This window comes from Acipenser ruthenus, chromosome 29 (assembly GCF_902713425.1).
Source record: "Acipenser ruthenus chromosome 29, fAciRut3.2 maternal haplotype, whole genome shotgun sequence".
NCBI classification, from domain to species: Eukaryota; Metazoa; Chordata; class Actinopteri; order Acipenseriformes; family Acipenseridae; genus Acipenser; species Acipenser ruthenus.
In genome coordinates this window covers 18,057,539-18,076,137 of record NC_081217.1, presented here as the reverse complement: position 1 = coordinate 18,076,137, position 18,599 = coordinate 18,057,539, and the positions used below count along the sequence as shown (strand labels likewise).

Below are 18,599 nucleotides of genomic sequence, written 5' to 3'. Positions count from 1 at the left end.
ATTCTAGAACAATGCTAACAATGTGTATATTACCCTTTTGTTCTGAATGTGATCTCAACGATAGAACCCTTCGCCAGGGCTGAAGTGGAACCATAATAAATGTTTAATGCAATTAAACGTACAGGCATAGCTACACGTGCAACAACGAACTGATTGATTGATTCCCATGTGTGTAACGGCTTTTGCTTGCTTTTGAAGAATAGAGTGTTCTCAATGCAAGGACTGTTGTTGATTATGACCTTTAAATTGTTCCATTGTTTTCTGATTATTTGTGATTGCCCTTCACCCCCTGGCCTTGGTTCACCCTGGTCAGAGATGTAGTGCGTTTCACAGAAACAAAAAACAATGTCTGTGGCTGTTCTATAAACAGAACCATGTGCTAAGTATCCAGTAAGTAACACTATGTAACACAATTTTTGTTCCTGGGTAGTAAGTGTTATTTCCTAATTGCTTATGCCTCAAAAGTATAGAAAATGGCTATTATTCCCTACAAACTTTGCTTTTGTGACCAGGACAGTGCTATTTTGAAATTTACCTATTTCCAATGAGAAAACGGGCGAATTTGTGTCTTTTCGTTCACATAAAGTCAGAAAAAAACAACATGTGAATCCAAATTAACATGTATTTATACTAAAGTAATACAAAAATGACTACAAAAGATTTAGAAGTGAGTAGTTTTTCGAGATTTACGATTATACTGTAAATCACTTTCACGAATCAGCCCCCAAATGTAGTCTCCCATCATGTTCTCGTTATACTGTCCTTGGTAGCGGCGTTCAAAGTCCAGTGTATCCTGGTGGAAGCGCTCGCCTTGCTCCTCCGAATACGCTCCCATGTTCTCCTTGAATTTATCAAGATGAGCATCAAGGATATGGCCTTTGAGGGACATCCTACAGCCCATTGTGCCGTAGTTCTTCACCAGAGTCTCAACCAGCTCTACATAGTTTTCGGCCTTGTGATTGCCCAGGAAGCCCCGAACCACTGCGACAAAGCTGTTCCAAGCCGCTTTCTCCTTACTAGTGAGCTTCTTGGGGAATTCATTGCACTCCAGGATCTTCTTTATCTGTGGTCAGATGAAGACACCGGCTTTGACCTTTGCCTCAGACAGCTTAGGGAAGAAGTCTTGAAGGTACTTGAAGGCTGGCCGACTCCTTATCTAGAGCTCTGACAAATTGTTTCATAAGGCCCAATGTGATGTGCAGTGGTGGCATCAGCACCTTCCGGGGGTCCACCAGTGGCTCCCACTTGACGTTGTTCCTCCCCACACAGAACTCGGTCCGCTGTGGCCAGTCCCGCCTGTGGTAGTGCGCCTTGGTGTCCCTGCTGTCCCAAAGGCAAAGATAGCAGGGAAACTTGGTAAAACCGCCTTGGAGACCCATCAGGAATGCCACCATTTTGAAGTCTCCTATGACCTCCCAGCCGTACTCATCAAACTTCAAGGCGTCCAGCAAGGTCTTGATGCTGTTGTAATCCTCTTTGAGGTGCACCGAGTGAGCCAGGGGAAGAGACGGGTACTTGTTACCATTATGGAGCAGCACGGCTTTGAGGCTCCTGGATGAGCTGTCAATGAAGAGGCGCCACTCATTCTGGTTACAGGTGATTCCGATTGCCTCGAACAGACTGGTCACATTGTGGCAGAAGCAGAGCCCATCTTGACGGGTGAAGAAGCTGGAAAAAGGTTGGTGACGCTTCCTCTGATCTGCGACTTGCACACTTTCATCCAACAAGTTCCACTGCTTGAGCCTAGACGTCAAAAGCTCGGCATTGGACTTGGTGAGACCAAGCTCTCTAATCAAGTCGTTGAGGTCTTTTTGGTTGGGGTAGTATGGGTTTCTCTCCTCAGCTCCACCTCTGAAATTGTCATCTGGATCTACAACGTCTTCCTCGCTCCCTGACTTGCTGCTCTCATCTAAAGACGGATGCTCTCTCTCTGAAGGAGTGGGTACGGGGAGCTCATGGCAGTGTGGCACTGGGGCGATGGATGAAGGAAGGTCCGGATACGTGATAGCAGGTGCATTCTTGCCAGTCCGACGTTTGGAAGGGTCCACCATGCAGAAGTAGCAGTTGCTTGAGTGGTCAGTGGGTTCCCGCCAAATTCTTGGGATAGCGAACTTCATGGCTCTCTTTTCCCCTCTGTACCATCCTACAAAAATACATTTATTTCACCCATGACTAATGTGTAAGAGATTCTCTCAACATTTTTCATATATGATATATTTTTTCAATAACATTGAAAATTGTAAACATTTTAAAATTAAAAACTTTTACAATTTAAAAAATATTAACAAATTTTATAACATAAAATTCCGAGCAACAATTGTCCATCTTACCTTCCAGAGTTTTTTTGCAGTGCTCGCAGGTGAAATGAGGTGCCCAGGGTTTGTCTTGATCCCTGACAGGCATGCTGAAATATGCCTTGTAGGCCTCACACATCTTAGCAGATGTGTGAGGCCACGGAGTACTTTTTCGCTCTTGTCTTGATAAATTGGCCGCAGACATAGCAAAATGCGTCTGCCGGATGCTTGCAGCCTCTTGATGCCATCTCAGAAAAATGCAGATATGTATCCACTTAGGCAGCTGGAACTAAACTGAACTGGTGGGCTTAAGGCCCCTGTATTTATACTACTATTTATATTACTGGAAAGTTCTAGAAAGTTCTAGAAGTTACTCCAAGTTTACTCAGCACTGAATCTATCTGGAATGTTCTGGAAAATAGGTAAATTTCAAAATATCACTGTCCTCGTCACAAAAGCAAAGTTTGTGGGGAATAATAGCCACTTTCTATACTTTTGAGGCATAAGCAATTAGGAAATAACACTTACTACCCAGGAACCAAAAAAAAAAAAAAAATGTTACACGGTGTAATTCAACAGAGTGCTCCTGTAAAAATTACAAATCCTCCAAATAACCCTTTTCACAGCTCCTGTGTACTGGAGTTCTGTCTAGTCCTGCAGAATGATATAAATCATGACCATCACCACACAGGAAAGTGGGCGCAGACTAGACAGTCACTACAATTACCAAACAAAAAACCAAACAAAACAAAACAAAACAAAACAACACAGTCGCCAAACCCTCCCATAGAGTGAGGCATTCAACGCTGTATAAAAACAGCAAGACAAGCTAATGCGGAGACTGACTTAGTAATATTTCAATATTTCGATTAGCGTATACTTTAGCAACCCATCGTACAGTACTCTAAATTCTAGGATATAACCAGTCGCTTGTGGGCCAGACCACTAGTGGAAAAAAATGTCAGTATGCAAAATTATCAACAAAGCTGTATTTTTGGTGTATTACTTGTTCATCGCAAGCGTCTGGGGTAAGAAAAGGACTTTGATTATCTACTGTCAATACTGAGACAAGCTTTACCTTGCTTTTTAAAGAGGGGTTAGTTAGTATTTTAAAAACGAGTTATGTTTTCTTATGGGAATGATAACAAATATACTACTTTAAATTGTTACCGACATGTTCGGGTTTGCATGTTTATGTAATGATGATCTGTGTAATGATATTGCTTTGCATTTGTTTTACATAGATTTTAATTTGGGCTAAAGACGTTTGATAAAGAACAAAGGCAGCACACACAGAATAACACGTAGTACTGTTTGGATAAAGAGACTGGCAGCAACCAACGTCTCCCACAAAGTCATATTTACCTGTGCTTGTTTGAAGATTCCACTCTGTTCTGTGTGTTTTTCTGTACAAAGAAAACACTTCTCTGGTGATTATAGCGCGTCAGAGATCCACGCCAAGTAGATAAAGTAACGGAATCCTCTTCACAATCCACTGTTTGTATCCTGGGTCACCCTTCATGTAAATGTGCTTTATTTTGCTCTTATCTGCCCCCTATGTTACTGCATTTAATCCTGTACTTCAGAATACTGTAATCTGCCAAGTGTTTAACCTGTAGTACTTTGTATTTAATCACATCCTGATGTAACTATCACTATTTAATCATATCCTGATGTAACTATCACTATTATCTGCTGTATTATTGAATTGTGGTTTGTCACACTTGTACTTTGCTTGAACAAAAGTTATTGTATTTCTTGCTCTTATTGTATTACTTGTATTGTAACACTTGAAATGTATTTGCTTACGATTGTAAATCGCCCTGGATAAGGGTGTCTGCTAAGAAATAAATAATAATAATAATAATAATAATAATAATAATAATAATAATAATAATAATAATAATAATAATAATAATAATAATAATAATAACAAACAATGGCGTTTTTGTTGGGTGGGTATGAAATACGTTTCGGATTTGGACCCGGTTTTTCTCATTACAACCCGGACCCCAACCCTTAAAAAAAGATATAGCAAATCTTACAGTTTCCTCCTTCCCCTTTAACTAGTCTTAAGGCCAGTGAGATATGCTTTTTCTTCAGGCACATTTTTAATTATTAAAAACAAACAAACAAATAAATAGCTTTTAAGTATATAACCTTAACATTAACGTTGAAAGAAAGAAAAACGTCATAGGTTCCAGGGAACTCGGGTGAGATCTGTTTTTGATGCATTCAAAACTTTGCTACTGTGATTTGTGTACGTGGCCTCTAGACAGCGTATCCTAAAGCATAACATACAGTACACAGCCAAGTTTTTGACATTTATTAATACCAGTACAAATTCTACATCCGCCAAAAAAAAAAAAAAAAAAAAAAAGTGACTTCTGTCAGTAGTTTAACAGGAGGGAAAGATTCATGTATTTTTTAAATTTTATTTTATTGGCCTTAAGTTTAAATAAAAATAAATGTGTTCAAACACAGTAGCGAAATCAGCTACTTAGTAGTGGCACTAGTAAATATGTTACACACTGCGGTAGCATCATCTGCCTATATAGCTCAACTGCAATACACTTGTTCAAAGGGATAATGTCTAACGGCATAACCATTTCAGAGATTTGTTTTTCTTTAGACATTATTTTTTTCTGGAGAAGCCCATTCGTCCTCTCACTAAACGCTGTACTGTAGATACACTGTGTGCATCAGATCGTGTGCAACCACCCAGTCTTTACACTGCCGCGTTAATCAAAGCAAGCGAAGAGGGGTTTATTACGAAGCGTTTCCTCTCTTCTTTAATTAACTCATTAACTCCATTAAATCATGTTAATGCTGCAGAGAACTGGCAGTATAGTACTTGGCCGTTTAGTTCTAGTTTTATGCATAATAATAATAATAATAATAATAATAATAATAATAATAATAATAATAATAATAATAATAATAATAATAATAGAGTTCATTAAAGAGTGGATTAAACACTTTGAAAATATGGCCTTATGAATTTTCGAAGCCAGAAGTGTAATCTGGTCCATTTGCTCATGTTTCAGGACAATGTTATTCACCTCCTTCAAAGCCCAATGTCGTCCTGAAAAACGCATATGAAAAACTAAATGAATTCCCCAGCAGAGCTAAAGTAGTGTAGTGCGCATGGCTATCGAAGAACAGCTGGACTGCCTTCGATTACGTGTCGCAAGAATGTGTGGTCAGAACTGACGCTGGAGTGTGAACCTAAGTACAACATATAACCTTTCTTCTGAATGTATTCAGATGCAGATGCCAGTGCTTAATGCAATCACTGCTCCACCACATGCTGCAATCAAAAATTGCATATCCCTTGTTTGACAGACACAGTACAAAACCTTTATTGAATCTTTGGCTTTGGGGGATCGGAATCATACAAGCATAGGGCATCACAAGGCTTTGTCAGGATATTAAGTGTCCTCTGCATTTTGTTAATAAAGGAAATATGAGGATCCTTGGCCACCAGTATATATAAAGAGTGGACAGTTAGCTGCTGCTTAGCTGGTCGCATATAATATGGATCAGTCAAAACTCTAAGGTGAAACTATAAGTTTAAGTTCATAACTGGACTTGGTTTCTCATAGTGTGACCACACCATATGTAGAAGAAGAGATTCTTCTTTGCAGTGAGTTAGCCCACCTGTTAAATCTGAAGTGGAATGGCCCTGTCCTTTTCTGTTCCAAACCTATGGAGGGCTGCCCAATATTTTCCATCAGTATGAACCCGCAAAGCCCCCCTATTACAAAGCCCATAATCCCAGAGAGCTTGGGTGAGGCTGCTGTATTGTCACTGTCACGTGATTGTTCTGAAGCTTTGTTTTCGCACTCTGTTTTAGCTAAATCCTGTGGTAGTCCGGGGGAGGTACTGAATGGGCACTTTGTGTTTGAGGGCGTCTACTTTGGAGATAAGGCCAGCGTTGTTTGCGATGAGGGGTGAGTATCCCAGCTAAGCCAGAAAAGGATAAGCCAATTCTCAAAGTATTTTTTTTTTTTTGTAAAATGAATTAAGCAATGTCGATATTTACATACCTTTAAGGTAAATTGAATAGACCCCAGTAAATGCATAGTACAAGTGTGGGGAATGTTTTGTTTGTAGTGATTGCATGTTCTGTGTGGTTTTAGGTACCTGGTGGCAGGCAGGGACTACAGAGTGTGTCTAGACAAGGGCTGGGATGGACAAATTCCTGTATGTGAAGGTAAGAAGGTCGCGTATGTGAAGGTAAGAAGGTTGCAGATGTCCAACCCTGTGGCCAGGGATACATACACCTAAAGAGTCTCTTATCCGATTGTGATGAAACTTCGTTAGGTTATTCCTAAACACAGGCTGTATGAGTGTGCAGAAATGTCACGAGTAAATGGTAAATGCTAATTTCATTTGAGACATGTCTAATCATACCACTCATGTTGCTTGCATGTTGGAGGGTATGTTTGATGACCTCACTTATTAGATAAGTACCAAACAGCTGAATCTGTCCCTTTTTTCTGATAGTTGTTAAGTGTCCAGACCCTCCAGAGATTGCAGATGGTGAAATCAGGAACCAGCGTTCAGGAGATGTGGAGTATAACACAGTTGTAGTCTACCAGTGTACAAAGGGTTTCTTGATTGGAAGCAGGGAGCTTGTTTGCACCTTGCATGGGAACTACAGCAGCTCGCCACCCCAGTGTAAAGGTATAGTATGGGCGCTATCAACCAATCCCATTGTTAGACAGTTGCCCTATATTTTGCAGTTTTAACACAACTGCAGCTTTAATACAGATTTGTCCTAGTGTTTCCAGCTAAAGACATTTTACTGAATGCACGATGAGAAAAACAGTCGTAACGCTGAGTTGTTCCAAATGCATCATAAAGAAAGCTGAAATGCTGCTGTCCCCTCTGTTAGACACATGCAATGTATCTCTTATCTTTGCAGAGATCAGCTGCCAGAACCCAACACTGCCAAATGGCAGGAAGACGGCAGGATTTGGCCCAGATTATAAATACAAAGATGATGTTAGTTTTGCTTGCAGTGAGGGATTTGAACTCCTTGGAGAAAACGCTGTTACCTGTGAAGAAAATAGTGAATGGCACCCAAAAATCCCAACATGCATTCCCCTTAAAAGTAAGTAACCTCCCCAACACCAATAATGTGCTTTATGTTCTAGACCGTGCCATTTAAAGTAACCCATCAGGGCCATTTTGTGACCTGATTATTATTGCTGTGATGCACACAGATGTGATTTTTGTCTTGACATACAGGGATGTGTGGAGCACCTCCCCACTATTTGTCACCTGTGGATAAAGCAAGTGTGTTTCTTACAATATATAATTGTGGAAAACCTTTACTGTTATTATAGAGGTCTAATCTTTGACACTTTTAACCTGCCAGGTGCTTTTGTCTAAAATGTCAGCATACCTTATGAAATCCCACATGCTTAATTCATTTGAATGGAGTATTCAAACGTCTCGCTGCCAAGTATTATTTGTTAACTCAACTGTTTCTTTTAAGGGACGTGTGATGCACCTCCTCCTACCAAAAAGATTGCTACATTACAGCCGGGGTACATTGCAAAGTCGGAATATCAACCAGGTGATCGTGTGTACTACAATTGCAAACACGGATTCAGAAAAGATTTATCCAAGCGGGACTATATCGTGTGTAAAAAAGATCTGACTTGGACCTCACTCAAATTGCGCTGCACACGTAAGGAGTTTTCTTCTTTATTGATTGAATTGTGATTTCAAACGCTTGCTCTCGCTTGTGCATTCTGTATTAGTGCTGTAGTTTATAGCAACTGCAGAGCGATATGTATTTATTTATTTATAATATGTGTCCAGTCCAGGGTATTACAGCAAGTGGATTGATTTGTTTTGATCATTTATATTATGGCATTGTCCACCAGAAATAATCAATGATCAATTCATGTAATCAAGTTTTTATTGTTTAAAATATAACAATAAGTGTAAGTAAAAAAAAATATGTACTGCAACATTTTGGACTGTGTAGGTATGGAAAGTGTCTTAGAACATGTTGTATAAATGAATCTCATTTTTAATGATCTGCAGTGAGATGAAGACTATCTGATACTGTAACATCCTCATATTTAACTCAATGTAGGAATCATTTATGATGATTTTTCTCCAGGTGTGTCATGTAAGATTCCTGCACAGATTAGGAACAGTATAATAGGGAAGATCAGAGAAAATGTGGGAGACCTTACAGTGCCTTGCGAAAGTATTCGGCCCCCTTGAACTTTGCGACCTTTTGCCACATTTCAGGCTTCAAACATAAAGATATGAAACTGTAATTTTTTGTGAAGAATCAACAACAAGTGGGACACAATCATGAAGTGGAACGAAATTTATTGGATATTTCAAACTTTTTTAACAAATAAAAAACTGAAAAATTGGGCGTGCAAAATTATTCAGCCCCTTTACTTTCAGTGCAGCAAACTCTCTCCAGAAGTTCAGTGAGGATCTCTGAATGATCCAATGTTGACCTAAATGACTAATGATGATAAATAGAATCCACCTGTGTGTAATCAAGTCTCCGTATAAATGCACCTGCACTGTGATAGTCTCAGAGGTCCGTTTAAAGCGCAGAGAGCATCATGAAGAACAAGGAACACACCAGGCAGGTCCGAGATACTGTTGTGGAGAAGTTTAAAGCCGGATTTGGATACAAAAAGATTTCCCAAGCTTTAAACATCCCAAGGAGCACTGTGCAAGCGATAATATTGAAATGGAAGGAGTATCAGACCACTGCAAATCTACCAAGACCTGGCCGTCCCTCTAAACTTTCAGCTCATACAAGGAGAAGACTGATCAGAGATGCAGCCAAGAGGCCCATGATCACTCTGGATGAACTGCAGAGATCTACAGCTGAGGTGGGAGACTCTGTCCATAGGACAACAATCAGTCGTATACTCCACAAATCTGGCCTTTATGGAAGAGTGGCAAGAAGAAAGCCATTTCTTAAAGATATCAATAAAAAGTGTCGTTTACAGTTTGCCACAAGCCACCTGGGAGACACACCAAACATGTGGAAGAAGGTGCTCTGGTCAGATGAAACCAAAATCGAACTTTTTGGCAACAATGCAAAACGTTATGTTTGGCGTAAAAGCAACACAGCTCATCAACCTGAACACACCATCCCCACTGTCAAACATGGTGGTGGCAGCATCATGGTTTGGGCCTGCTTTTCTTCAGCAGGGACAGGGAAGATGGTTAAAATTGATGGGAAGATGGATGGAGCCAAATACAGGACCATTCTGGAAGAAAACCTGATGGAGTCTGCAAAAGACCTGAGACTGGGACGGAGATTTGTCTTCCAACAAGACAATGATCCAAAACATAAAGCAAAATCTACAATGGAATGGTTCACAAATAAACATATCCAGGTGTTAGAATGGCCAAGTCAAAGTCCAGACCTGAATCCAATTGAGAATCTGTGGAAAGAACTGAAAACTGCTGTTCACAAATGCTCTCCATCCAACCTCACTGAGCTCGAGCTGTTTTGCAAGGAGGAATGGGCAAAAATTTCAGTCTCTCGATGTGCAAAACTGATAGAGACATACCCCAAGCGACTTACAGCTGTAATCGCAGCAAAAGGTGGCGCTACAAAGTATTAACTTAAGGGGGCTGAATAATTTTGCACGCCCAATTTTTCAGTTTTTTATTTGTTAAAAAAGTTTGAAATATCCAATAAATTTCGTTCCACTTCATGATTGTGTCCCACTTGTTGTTGATTCTTCACAAAAAATTACAGTTTCATATCTTTCTGTTTGAAGCCTGAAATGTGGCAAAAGGTCGCAAAGTTCAAGGGGGCCGAATACTTTCGCAAGGCACTGTACATACATATACATACACACACACAGTTGTAGTCAAAAGTTTACATATCCCAATGGTATAATTTCCAGAAATTTCTCAAAAACATATAGGAAAAATCTTTTGTAGCAAAAGTTTTGCTTTTGTGGATGAGGAAGAGAAGTTACAAGAAATAGATTTCTACAATTATTTATTTCAGCAATTTAAAGAAGAATAAAATGAAGGTTCTGGAATGGCCTAGTCAAAGTCCCGGTCTAAATCTGATTGAGAATCTTTGGTATTGTGCACAAGAGAAGTCCTTGGAATTTGAATGAACTGGAACAGTTTTTCTTTGAAGATGATCAAAAACACAAAAAAATCATGCCAAAAACTCATTGACAAATATCCTAATTGTTTAAAATAGGTTATTATTGCTAAAGGTGCCTCAACTAGCTATTAATTAAAATGTCCTTGTCGGTATGAATACTTTTGAATTAGCATTTTTTGAGTTTTGCAAAAAAAAATAAATGCTGAAATAAATAACTGTAGACTGTATCTATTTCTTGTAACTTTTTTCCTCATCCACAAAAGCAAAACTTTTGCTCCAAAAGAGTTTTTCAATAATTATTTGTTTTCGAGAAATTTCAAATTTCAAATTTCGAATTCCTGTAAACTTTTGATTACAACTGTATGAATATTATATACAGTACATACATACATACATACATACACAGTAGACCCACATTAATCCGTCTTGAGCCTGAATTAGTTAAAAACATGGATTAGCCGAAATTGAGTTTACTGTTTAGGAAATCTACATCTATTAATTGAAAACTTGCAATAATGCAATAATACAAATAAAATATACTATAATGTCCCAACAAAAGATACACTGTGCATAATCAGCGTTGCTCAGAGACAGAGAGAGCTGCTTTAAATCTGGTCCATTTGCTCATGTTTCAGGACAATGTTATTCACCTCCTTCAAAGCCCAATGTCGTCCTGAAAAACGCATATGAAAAACTAAATGAATTCCCCAGCAGAGCTAAAGTAGTGTACGCATGTGCGCATGGCTATCGAAGAACAGCTGGACTGCCTTCGATTACCTGTCGCAAGAATGTGTGGTCAGAACTGACGCTGGAGTGTGAACCTAAGTACAACATATAACCTTTCTTCTGAATGTATTCAGATGCAGATGCCAGTGCTTAATGCAATCACTGCTCCACCACATGCTGCAATCAAAAATTGCATATCCCTTGTTTGACAGACACAGTACAAAACCTTTATTGAATCTTTGGCTTTGGGGGATCGGAATCATACAAGCATAGGGCATCACAAGGCTTTGTCAGGATATTAAGTGTCCTCTGCATTTTGTTAATAAAGGAAATATGAGGATCCTTGGCCACCAGTATATATAAAGAGTGGACAGTTAGCTGCTGCTTAGCTGGTCGCATATAATATGGATCAGTCAAAACTCTAAGGTGAAACTATAAGTTTAAGTTCATAACTGGACTTGGTTTCTCATAGTGTGACCACACCATATGTAGAAGAAGAGATTCTTCTTTGCAGAGAGTTAGCCCGTCTGTTAAATCTGAAGTGGAATGGCCCTGTCCTTTTCTGTTCCAAACCTATGGAGGGCTGCACAATATTTTCCATCAGTATGAACCCGCAAAGCCCCCCTATTACAAAGCCCATAATCCCAGAGAGCTTGGGTGAGGCTGCTGTATTGTCACTGTCACGTGATTGTTCTGAAGCTTTGTTTTCACACTCTGTTTTAGCTAAGTCCTGTGGTAGTCCGGGGGAGGTACTGAATGGGCACTTTGTGTTTGAGGGCGTCCACTTTGGAGATAAGGCCAGCGTTGTTTGCGATGAGGGGTGAGTATCCCAGCTAAGCCAGAAAAGGATAAGCCATTACCCCCTCTGTTTTTAAATTCTCAATGTATTTTTTTTTTTTTTGTAAAATGAATTAAGCAATGTCGATATTTACACACCTTTAAGGTAAATTGAATAGACCCCAGTAAATGCATAGTACAAGTGTGGGGAATGTTTTGTTTGTAGTGATTGCATGTTCTGTGTGGTTTTAGGTACCTGGTGGCAGGCAGGGACTACAGAGTGTGTCTAGACAAGGGCTGGGATGGACAAATTCCTGTATGTGAAGGTAAGAAGGTCGCGTATGTGAAGGTAAGAAGGTTGCAGATGTCCAACCCTGTGGCCAGGGATACATACACCTAAAGAGTCTCTTATCCGATTGTGATGAAACTTCGTTAGGTTATTCCTAAACACAGGCTGTATGAGTGTGCAGAAATGTCACGAGTAAATGGTAAATGCCAATTTCATTTGAGACATGTCTAATCATACCACTCATGTTGCTTGCATGTTGGAGGGTATGTTTGATGACCTCACTTATTAGATAAGTACCAAACAGCTGAATCTGTCCCTTTTTTCTGATAGTTGTTAAGTGTCCAGACCCTCCAGAGATTGCAGATGGTGAAATCAGGAACCAGCGTTCAGGAGATGTGGAGTATAACACAGTTGTAGTCTACCAGTGTACAAAGGGTTTCTTGATTGGAAGCAGGGAGCTTGTTTGCACCTTGCATGGGAACTACAGCAGCTCGCCACCCCAGTGTAAAGGTATAGTATGGGCGCTATCAACCAATCCCATTGTTAGACAGTTGCCCTATATTTTGCAGTTTTAACACAACTGCAGCTTTAATACAGATTTGTCCTAGTGTTTCCAGCTAAAGACATTTTACTGAATGCACGATGAGAAAAACAGTCGTAACGCTGAGTTGTTCCAAATGCATCATAAAGAAAGCTGAAATGCTGCTGTCCCCTCTGTTAGACACATGCAATGTATCTCTTATCTTTGCAGAGATCAGCTGCCAGAACCCAACACTGCCAAATGGCAGGAAGACGGCAGGATTTGGCCCAGATTATAAATACAAAGATGATGTTAGTTTTGCTTGCAGTGAGGGATTTGAACTCCTTGGAGAAAACGCTGTTACCTGTGAAGAAAATAGTGAATGGCACCCAAAAATCCCAACATGCATTCCCCTTAAAAGTAAGTAACCTCCCCAACACCAATAATGTGCTTTATGTTCTAGACCGTGCCATTTAAAGTAACCCATCAGGGCCATTTTGTGACCTGATTATTATTGCTGTGGTGCACACAGATGTGATTTTTGTCTTGACATACAGGGATGTGTGGAGCACCTCCCCACTATTTGTCACCTGTGGATAAAGCAAGTGTGTTTCTTACAATATATAATTGTGGAAAACCTTTACTGTTATTATAGAGGTCTAATCTTTGACACTTTTAACCTGCCAGGTGCTTTTGTCTAAAATGTCAGCATACCTTATGAAATCCCACATGCTTAATTCATTTGAATGGAGTATTCAAACGTCTCGCTGCCAAGTATTATTTGTTAACTCAACTGTTTCTTTTAAGGGACATGTGATGCACCTCCTCCTCCTACCAAAAAGATTGCTACATTACAGCCGGGGTACATTGCAAAGTCAGAATATCAACCAGGTGATCGTGTGTACTACAATTGCAAACACGGATTCAGAAAAGATTTATCGAAGCGGGACTATATCGTGTGTAAAAAAGATCTGACTTGGACCTCACTCAAATTGCGCTGCACACGTAAGGAGTTTTCTTCTTTATTGATTGAATTGTGATTTCAAACGCTTGCTCTCGCTTGTGCATTCTGTATTAGTGCTGTAGTTTATAGCAACTGCAGAGCGATATGTATTTATTTATTTATAATATGTGTCCGGTCCAGGGTATTACAGCAAGTGGATTGATTTGTTTTGATTATTTATATTATGGCATTGTCCACCAGAAATAATAAATGATCAATTCATGTAATCAAGTTTTTATTGTTTAAAATATAACAATAAGTGTAAGTAAAAAAAATATGTACTGCAACATTTTGGACTGTGTAGGTATGGAAAGTGTCTTAGAACATGTTGTATAAATGAATCTCATTTTTAATGATCTGCAGTGAGATGAAGACTATCTGATGCTGTAACATCCTCATATTTAACTCAATGTAGGAATCATTTATGATGATTTTTCTCCAGGTGTGTCATGTAAGATTCCTGCACAGATTAGGAACAGTATAATAGGGAAGATCAGAGAAAATGTGGGAGACCTTACAGTGCCTTGCGAAAGTATTCAGCCCCCTTGAACTTTGCGACCTTTTGCCACATTTCATGCTTCAAACATAAAGATATGAAACTGTAATTTTTTGTGAAGAATCAACAACAAGTGGGACACAATCATGAAGTGGAACGAAATTTATTGGATATTTCAAACTTTTTTAACAAATAAAAAACTGAAAAATTGGGCGTGCAAAATTATTCAGCCCCTTTACTTTCAGTGCAGCAAACTCTCTCCAGAAGTTCAGTGAGGATCTCTGAATGATCCAATGTTGACCTAAATGACTAATGATGATAAATAGAATCCACCTGTGTGTAATCAAGTCTCCGTATAAATGCACCTGCACTGTGATAGTCTCAGAGGTCCGTTTAAAGCGCAGAGAGCATCATGAAGAACAAGGAACACACCAGGCAGGTCCGAGATACTGTTGTGGAGAAGTTTAAAGCCGGATTTGGATACAAAAAGATTTCCCAAGCTTTAAACATCCCAAGGAGCACTGTGCAAGCGATAATATTGAAATGGAAGGAGTATCAGACCACTGCAAATCTACCAAGACCTGGCCGTCCCTCTAAACTTTCAGCTCATACAAGGAGAAGACTGATCAGAGATGCAGCCAAGAGGCCCATGATCACTCTGGATGAACTGCAGAGATCTACAGCTGAGGTGGGAGACTCTGTCCATAGGACAACAATCAGTCGTATACTCCACAAATCTGGCCTTTATGGAAGAGTGGCAAGAAGAAAGCCATTTCTTAAAGATATCCATAAAAAGTGTCGTTTACAGTTTGCCACAAGCCACCTGGGAGACACACCAAACATGTGGAAGAAGGTGCTCTGGTCAGATGAAACCAAAATCGAACTTTTTGGCAACAATGCAAAACGTTATGTTTGGCGTAAAAGCAACACAGCTCATCACCCTGAACACACCATCCCCACTGTCAAACATGGTGGTGGCAGCATCATGGTTTGGGCCTGCTTTTCTTCAGCAGGGACAGGGAAGATGGTTAAAATTGATGGGAAGATGGATGGAGCCAAATACAGGACCATTCTGGAAGAAAACCTGATGGAGTCTGCAAAAGACCTGAGACTGGGACAGAGATTTGTCTTCCAACAAGACAATGATCCAAAACATAAAGCAAAATCTACAATGGAATGGTTCACAAATAAACATATCCAGGTGTTAGAATGGCCAAGTCAAAGTCCAGACCTGAATCCAATCGAGAATCTGTGGAAAGAACTGAAAACTGCTGTTCACAAATGCTCTCCATCCAACCTCACTGAGCTCGAGCTGTTTTGCAAGGAGGAATGGGCAAAAATTTGCCTCTCGATGTGCAAAACTGATAGAGACATACCCCAAGCGACTTACAGCTGTAATCGCAGCAAAAGGTGGCGCTACAAAGTATTAACTTAAGGGGGCTGAATAATTTTGCACGCCCAATTTTTCAGTTTATTTGTTAAAAAAGTTTGAAATATCCAATAAATTTCGTTCCACTTCATGATTGTGTCCCACTTGTTGTTGATTCTTCACAAAAAATTACAGTTTCATATCTTTATGTTTGAAGCCTGAAATGTGGCAAAAGGTCGCAAAGTTCAAGGGGGCCGAATACTTTCGCAAGGCACTGTATGTTCTACAGCTGTGATGACAAGAAAAAGTCTAAATACATACAATGCGAAGACTCTGGGAAGTGGAGCAAACCTTCCCAGTGCCAAGGTATTCGTCACTTTTAAAAACTGTATTAATCATTTTCCTCTGCTGCTATATTTTTTTTACCAGCTGTCACTCCCATCCAAGCAGTGCATCACTATTAATGGGTGAAGGGGCGGTTTTCTACATATTCTATCACTGAGTGATTATGGATTCACTTTTTAAGCCAGACAGAATGCTGTATTTTTTTTCTTTCAGAGTGGTGCAGAAAGCCTCCACCTGCCGTCCTGAATGCAAAGCCACAGATGTCAAAAAAGGTCTTTCAGGAGGGGGACAGACTGCACTACGAGTGTGAACCAGGGTACACAAGAGACATCTCCACCCTGGCCTATGTGACTTGTAACAATTCCAAATGGACTGGACCCACGCTGGTTTGCCGCCATACAGGTAAGTCTGCTTCTCGTTTGCTTTTAATCTCGGTGCCTGCGAATGTTGATGCTCTAGAAAGGGGAAGTGACGCAGAGCACAAGTGTGCCGGTGCGTCCTCATTCACCACTGCACGGATCCCTCCAGGACACTTTTCAAAGCCTTACCTATGTTGAATAAGGGTTGTCTATAGTTGTGCCCCTCACACTTAACTCCCACAGTGTTATGGCATGTGATTCTAATTGTTGGTCTAGTACTGTATTTTCATTTTTTTTTTTTAACATGGATTTACATAAATTGCTTGTCTTAATGCTGTAATAACCTCTGTTTCTTTTTTTTTAATGACAAGGATAAAGGCAGTCATTTACACAGAACTGAAAATTGCCAATGTTGGTCTGTAGAACGCTAAAGAACCGATTTCCTCCGAATGGATGACTCAAGCTTCAAGATTACACAGAAATAAAAAGCATGTCCACTGTTTTTCTGCATGGAAATATCATGTAGAAATATAATCACATGTTATTTTACAAAGTACAGAGCATTCTATTTTTTTAAGGCTTAAATGCATTTATGGCAAAGAAGATGTAGAGAAAGACGATACAAGTTTGACAATTAACATTTACATAACTAAAACTGTATGCCTGTTTATATTTCCTTCTCCATTAAACATTTTCATACTTGCTACATTTTGTCCTTCTATCAATGAATGAATTAATATTCTCTCTCTTTCTCTAAACATTCATCCCTTTGTTCCATTTATATAATGTGGCCAGGGGTAATTGAATGAATGATTGTCAATTACCCCTATATATAATTCGTTATATGTATATATTGTAATGAAGCCCAGCCCTTCGTAGATGTTGTGCTTTTTCAAATAATACTCAAGACACCAGAATGCCGAAAAACAGTGTAGTGTATATTTGTTTACAACACTAAACTAAACAGACAGAATGCTGTCTAAACAGGGACAGGCTGAACCCATTTACACCTGTAAACACATATGTTACTTTTTCTTTCAATAGTTTTCTTCCATACTGGCTCATTTTCACCTCTCTCCCCAACACTCAAGCACAACGCCTCCTTCAAAGCCTCCACAATTATCAATTTCAATTTTACAATTAAATAATAAGCCTTTTTTGAGGTGGAGTGCATGTCTCTAAACCCAGGGTCCTAAAGCCTGCAATTTAAGGTTAGAAACATATACTCCATCACTGTATATATATATATATATATATATATATATATATATATATATATATATTATATATATATATATATATATATATATACATATACATACATATACATACACACACAGAGTTGTAGTCAAAAATTTACATATCCCAATGGTATAATTTCCAGAAATTTCTCAAAAACATATAGGAAAAATCTTTTGTAGCAAAAGTTTTGCTTTTGTGGATGAGGAAGAAAAGTTACAAGAAATAGATTTCTACAATTATTTCAGCAATTTAAAGAAGAATAAAATGAAGGTTCTGGAATGGCCTAGTCAAAGTCCCGGTCTAAATCTGATTGAGAATCTTTGGTATTGTGCACAAGAGAAGTCCTTGGAATTTGAATGAACTGGAACAATTTTGCTTTGAAGATGGTCAAAAACACAAAAAAATCATGCCAAAAACTCATTGACAAATATCCTAATTGTTTAAAAGAGGTTATTATTGCTAAAGGTGCCTCAACTAGCTATTAATTTCATTTTCCTTGTCAGGATATGAATACTTTTGAATTAGCATTTTTTGAGTTTTGCAAAAAAAAAAAAAAAAGAAAAATGCTGAAATAAATAACTGTAGTCATCTATTTCTTGTAACTTTTTTCCTCATCCACAAAAGCAAAACTTTTGCTCCAAAAGAGTTTTTCAATAATTATTTGTTTTCGAGAAATTTCAAATTTCTAATTTCTAATTTCTAATTCCTAATTTCCATGAGGGTATGTAAACTTTTGATTACAACTGTATGAATATTATATACAGTACATACATACATACATACATACACACACAGAAGACCCACATTAATCCGTCTTGAGCCTGAATTAGTTAAAAACATGGATTAGCCGAAATTGAGTTTACTGTTTAGGAAATCTACAGCTATTAATTGAAAACTTGCAATAATGCAATAATACAAATAAAATATACTATAATGTCCCAACAAAAGATACACTGTGCATAATCAGCGTTGCTCAGAGATGGAGAGAGCTGGTTTAAAAAGTCACTGATCTTGCTCCGAGTCTTTAAGTGTCGTAACTGCTCTTCAT

General features: G+C 38.9%; 2 protein-coding genes across 5 annotated transcripts in view; one reads left to right on the top strand and one right to left on the bottom strand.

The window, feature by feature from the left end:
• LOC131702145 (complement receptor type 1-like) overlaps positions 1-18,599 on the bottom strand; it is a 67,704-nt gene that overhangs the window by 5,203 nt on the left and 43,902 nt on the right. The gene's annotated exons all lie outside the window — the stretch shown is intronic.
• On the top strand, positions 3,059-17,015 carry LOC117964448 (complement receptor type 2-like). 4 transcript variants are annotated; one of them, XM_059004236.1, is made up of 13 exons: positions 3,074-3,322; positions 6,151-6,247; positions 6,437-6,510; positions 6,804-6,983; positions 7,225-7,413; positions 7,801-7,995; positions 11,875-11,971; positions 12,181-12,254; positions 12,548-12,727; positions 12,969-13,157; positions 13,545-13,742; positions 16,164-16,352; positions 16,681-17,015. In XM_059004236.1, the coding sequence occupies exons 1-13, from the start codon at positions 3,253-3,255 to the stop codon at positions 16,683-16,685; spliced, it is 1,737 nt and encodes a 578-aa protein (XP_058860219.1). In that variant the 5' UTR covers positions 3,074-3,252; the 3' UTR covers positions 16,686-17,015. The 4 variants fall into 4 exon arrangements, with proteins under 4 accessions (XP_058860222.1, XP_058860221.1, XP_058860219.1 ...); XM_059004239.1 differs by lacking the exon at positions 12,548-12,727 and having other exon boundaries at positions 3,059-3,322; XM_059004238.1 differs by lacking the exon at positions 6,804-6,983 and having other exon boundaries at positions 3,060-3,322.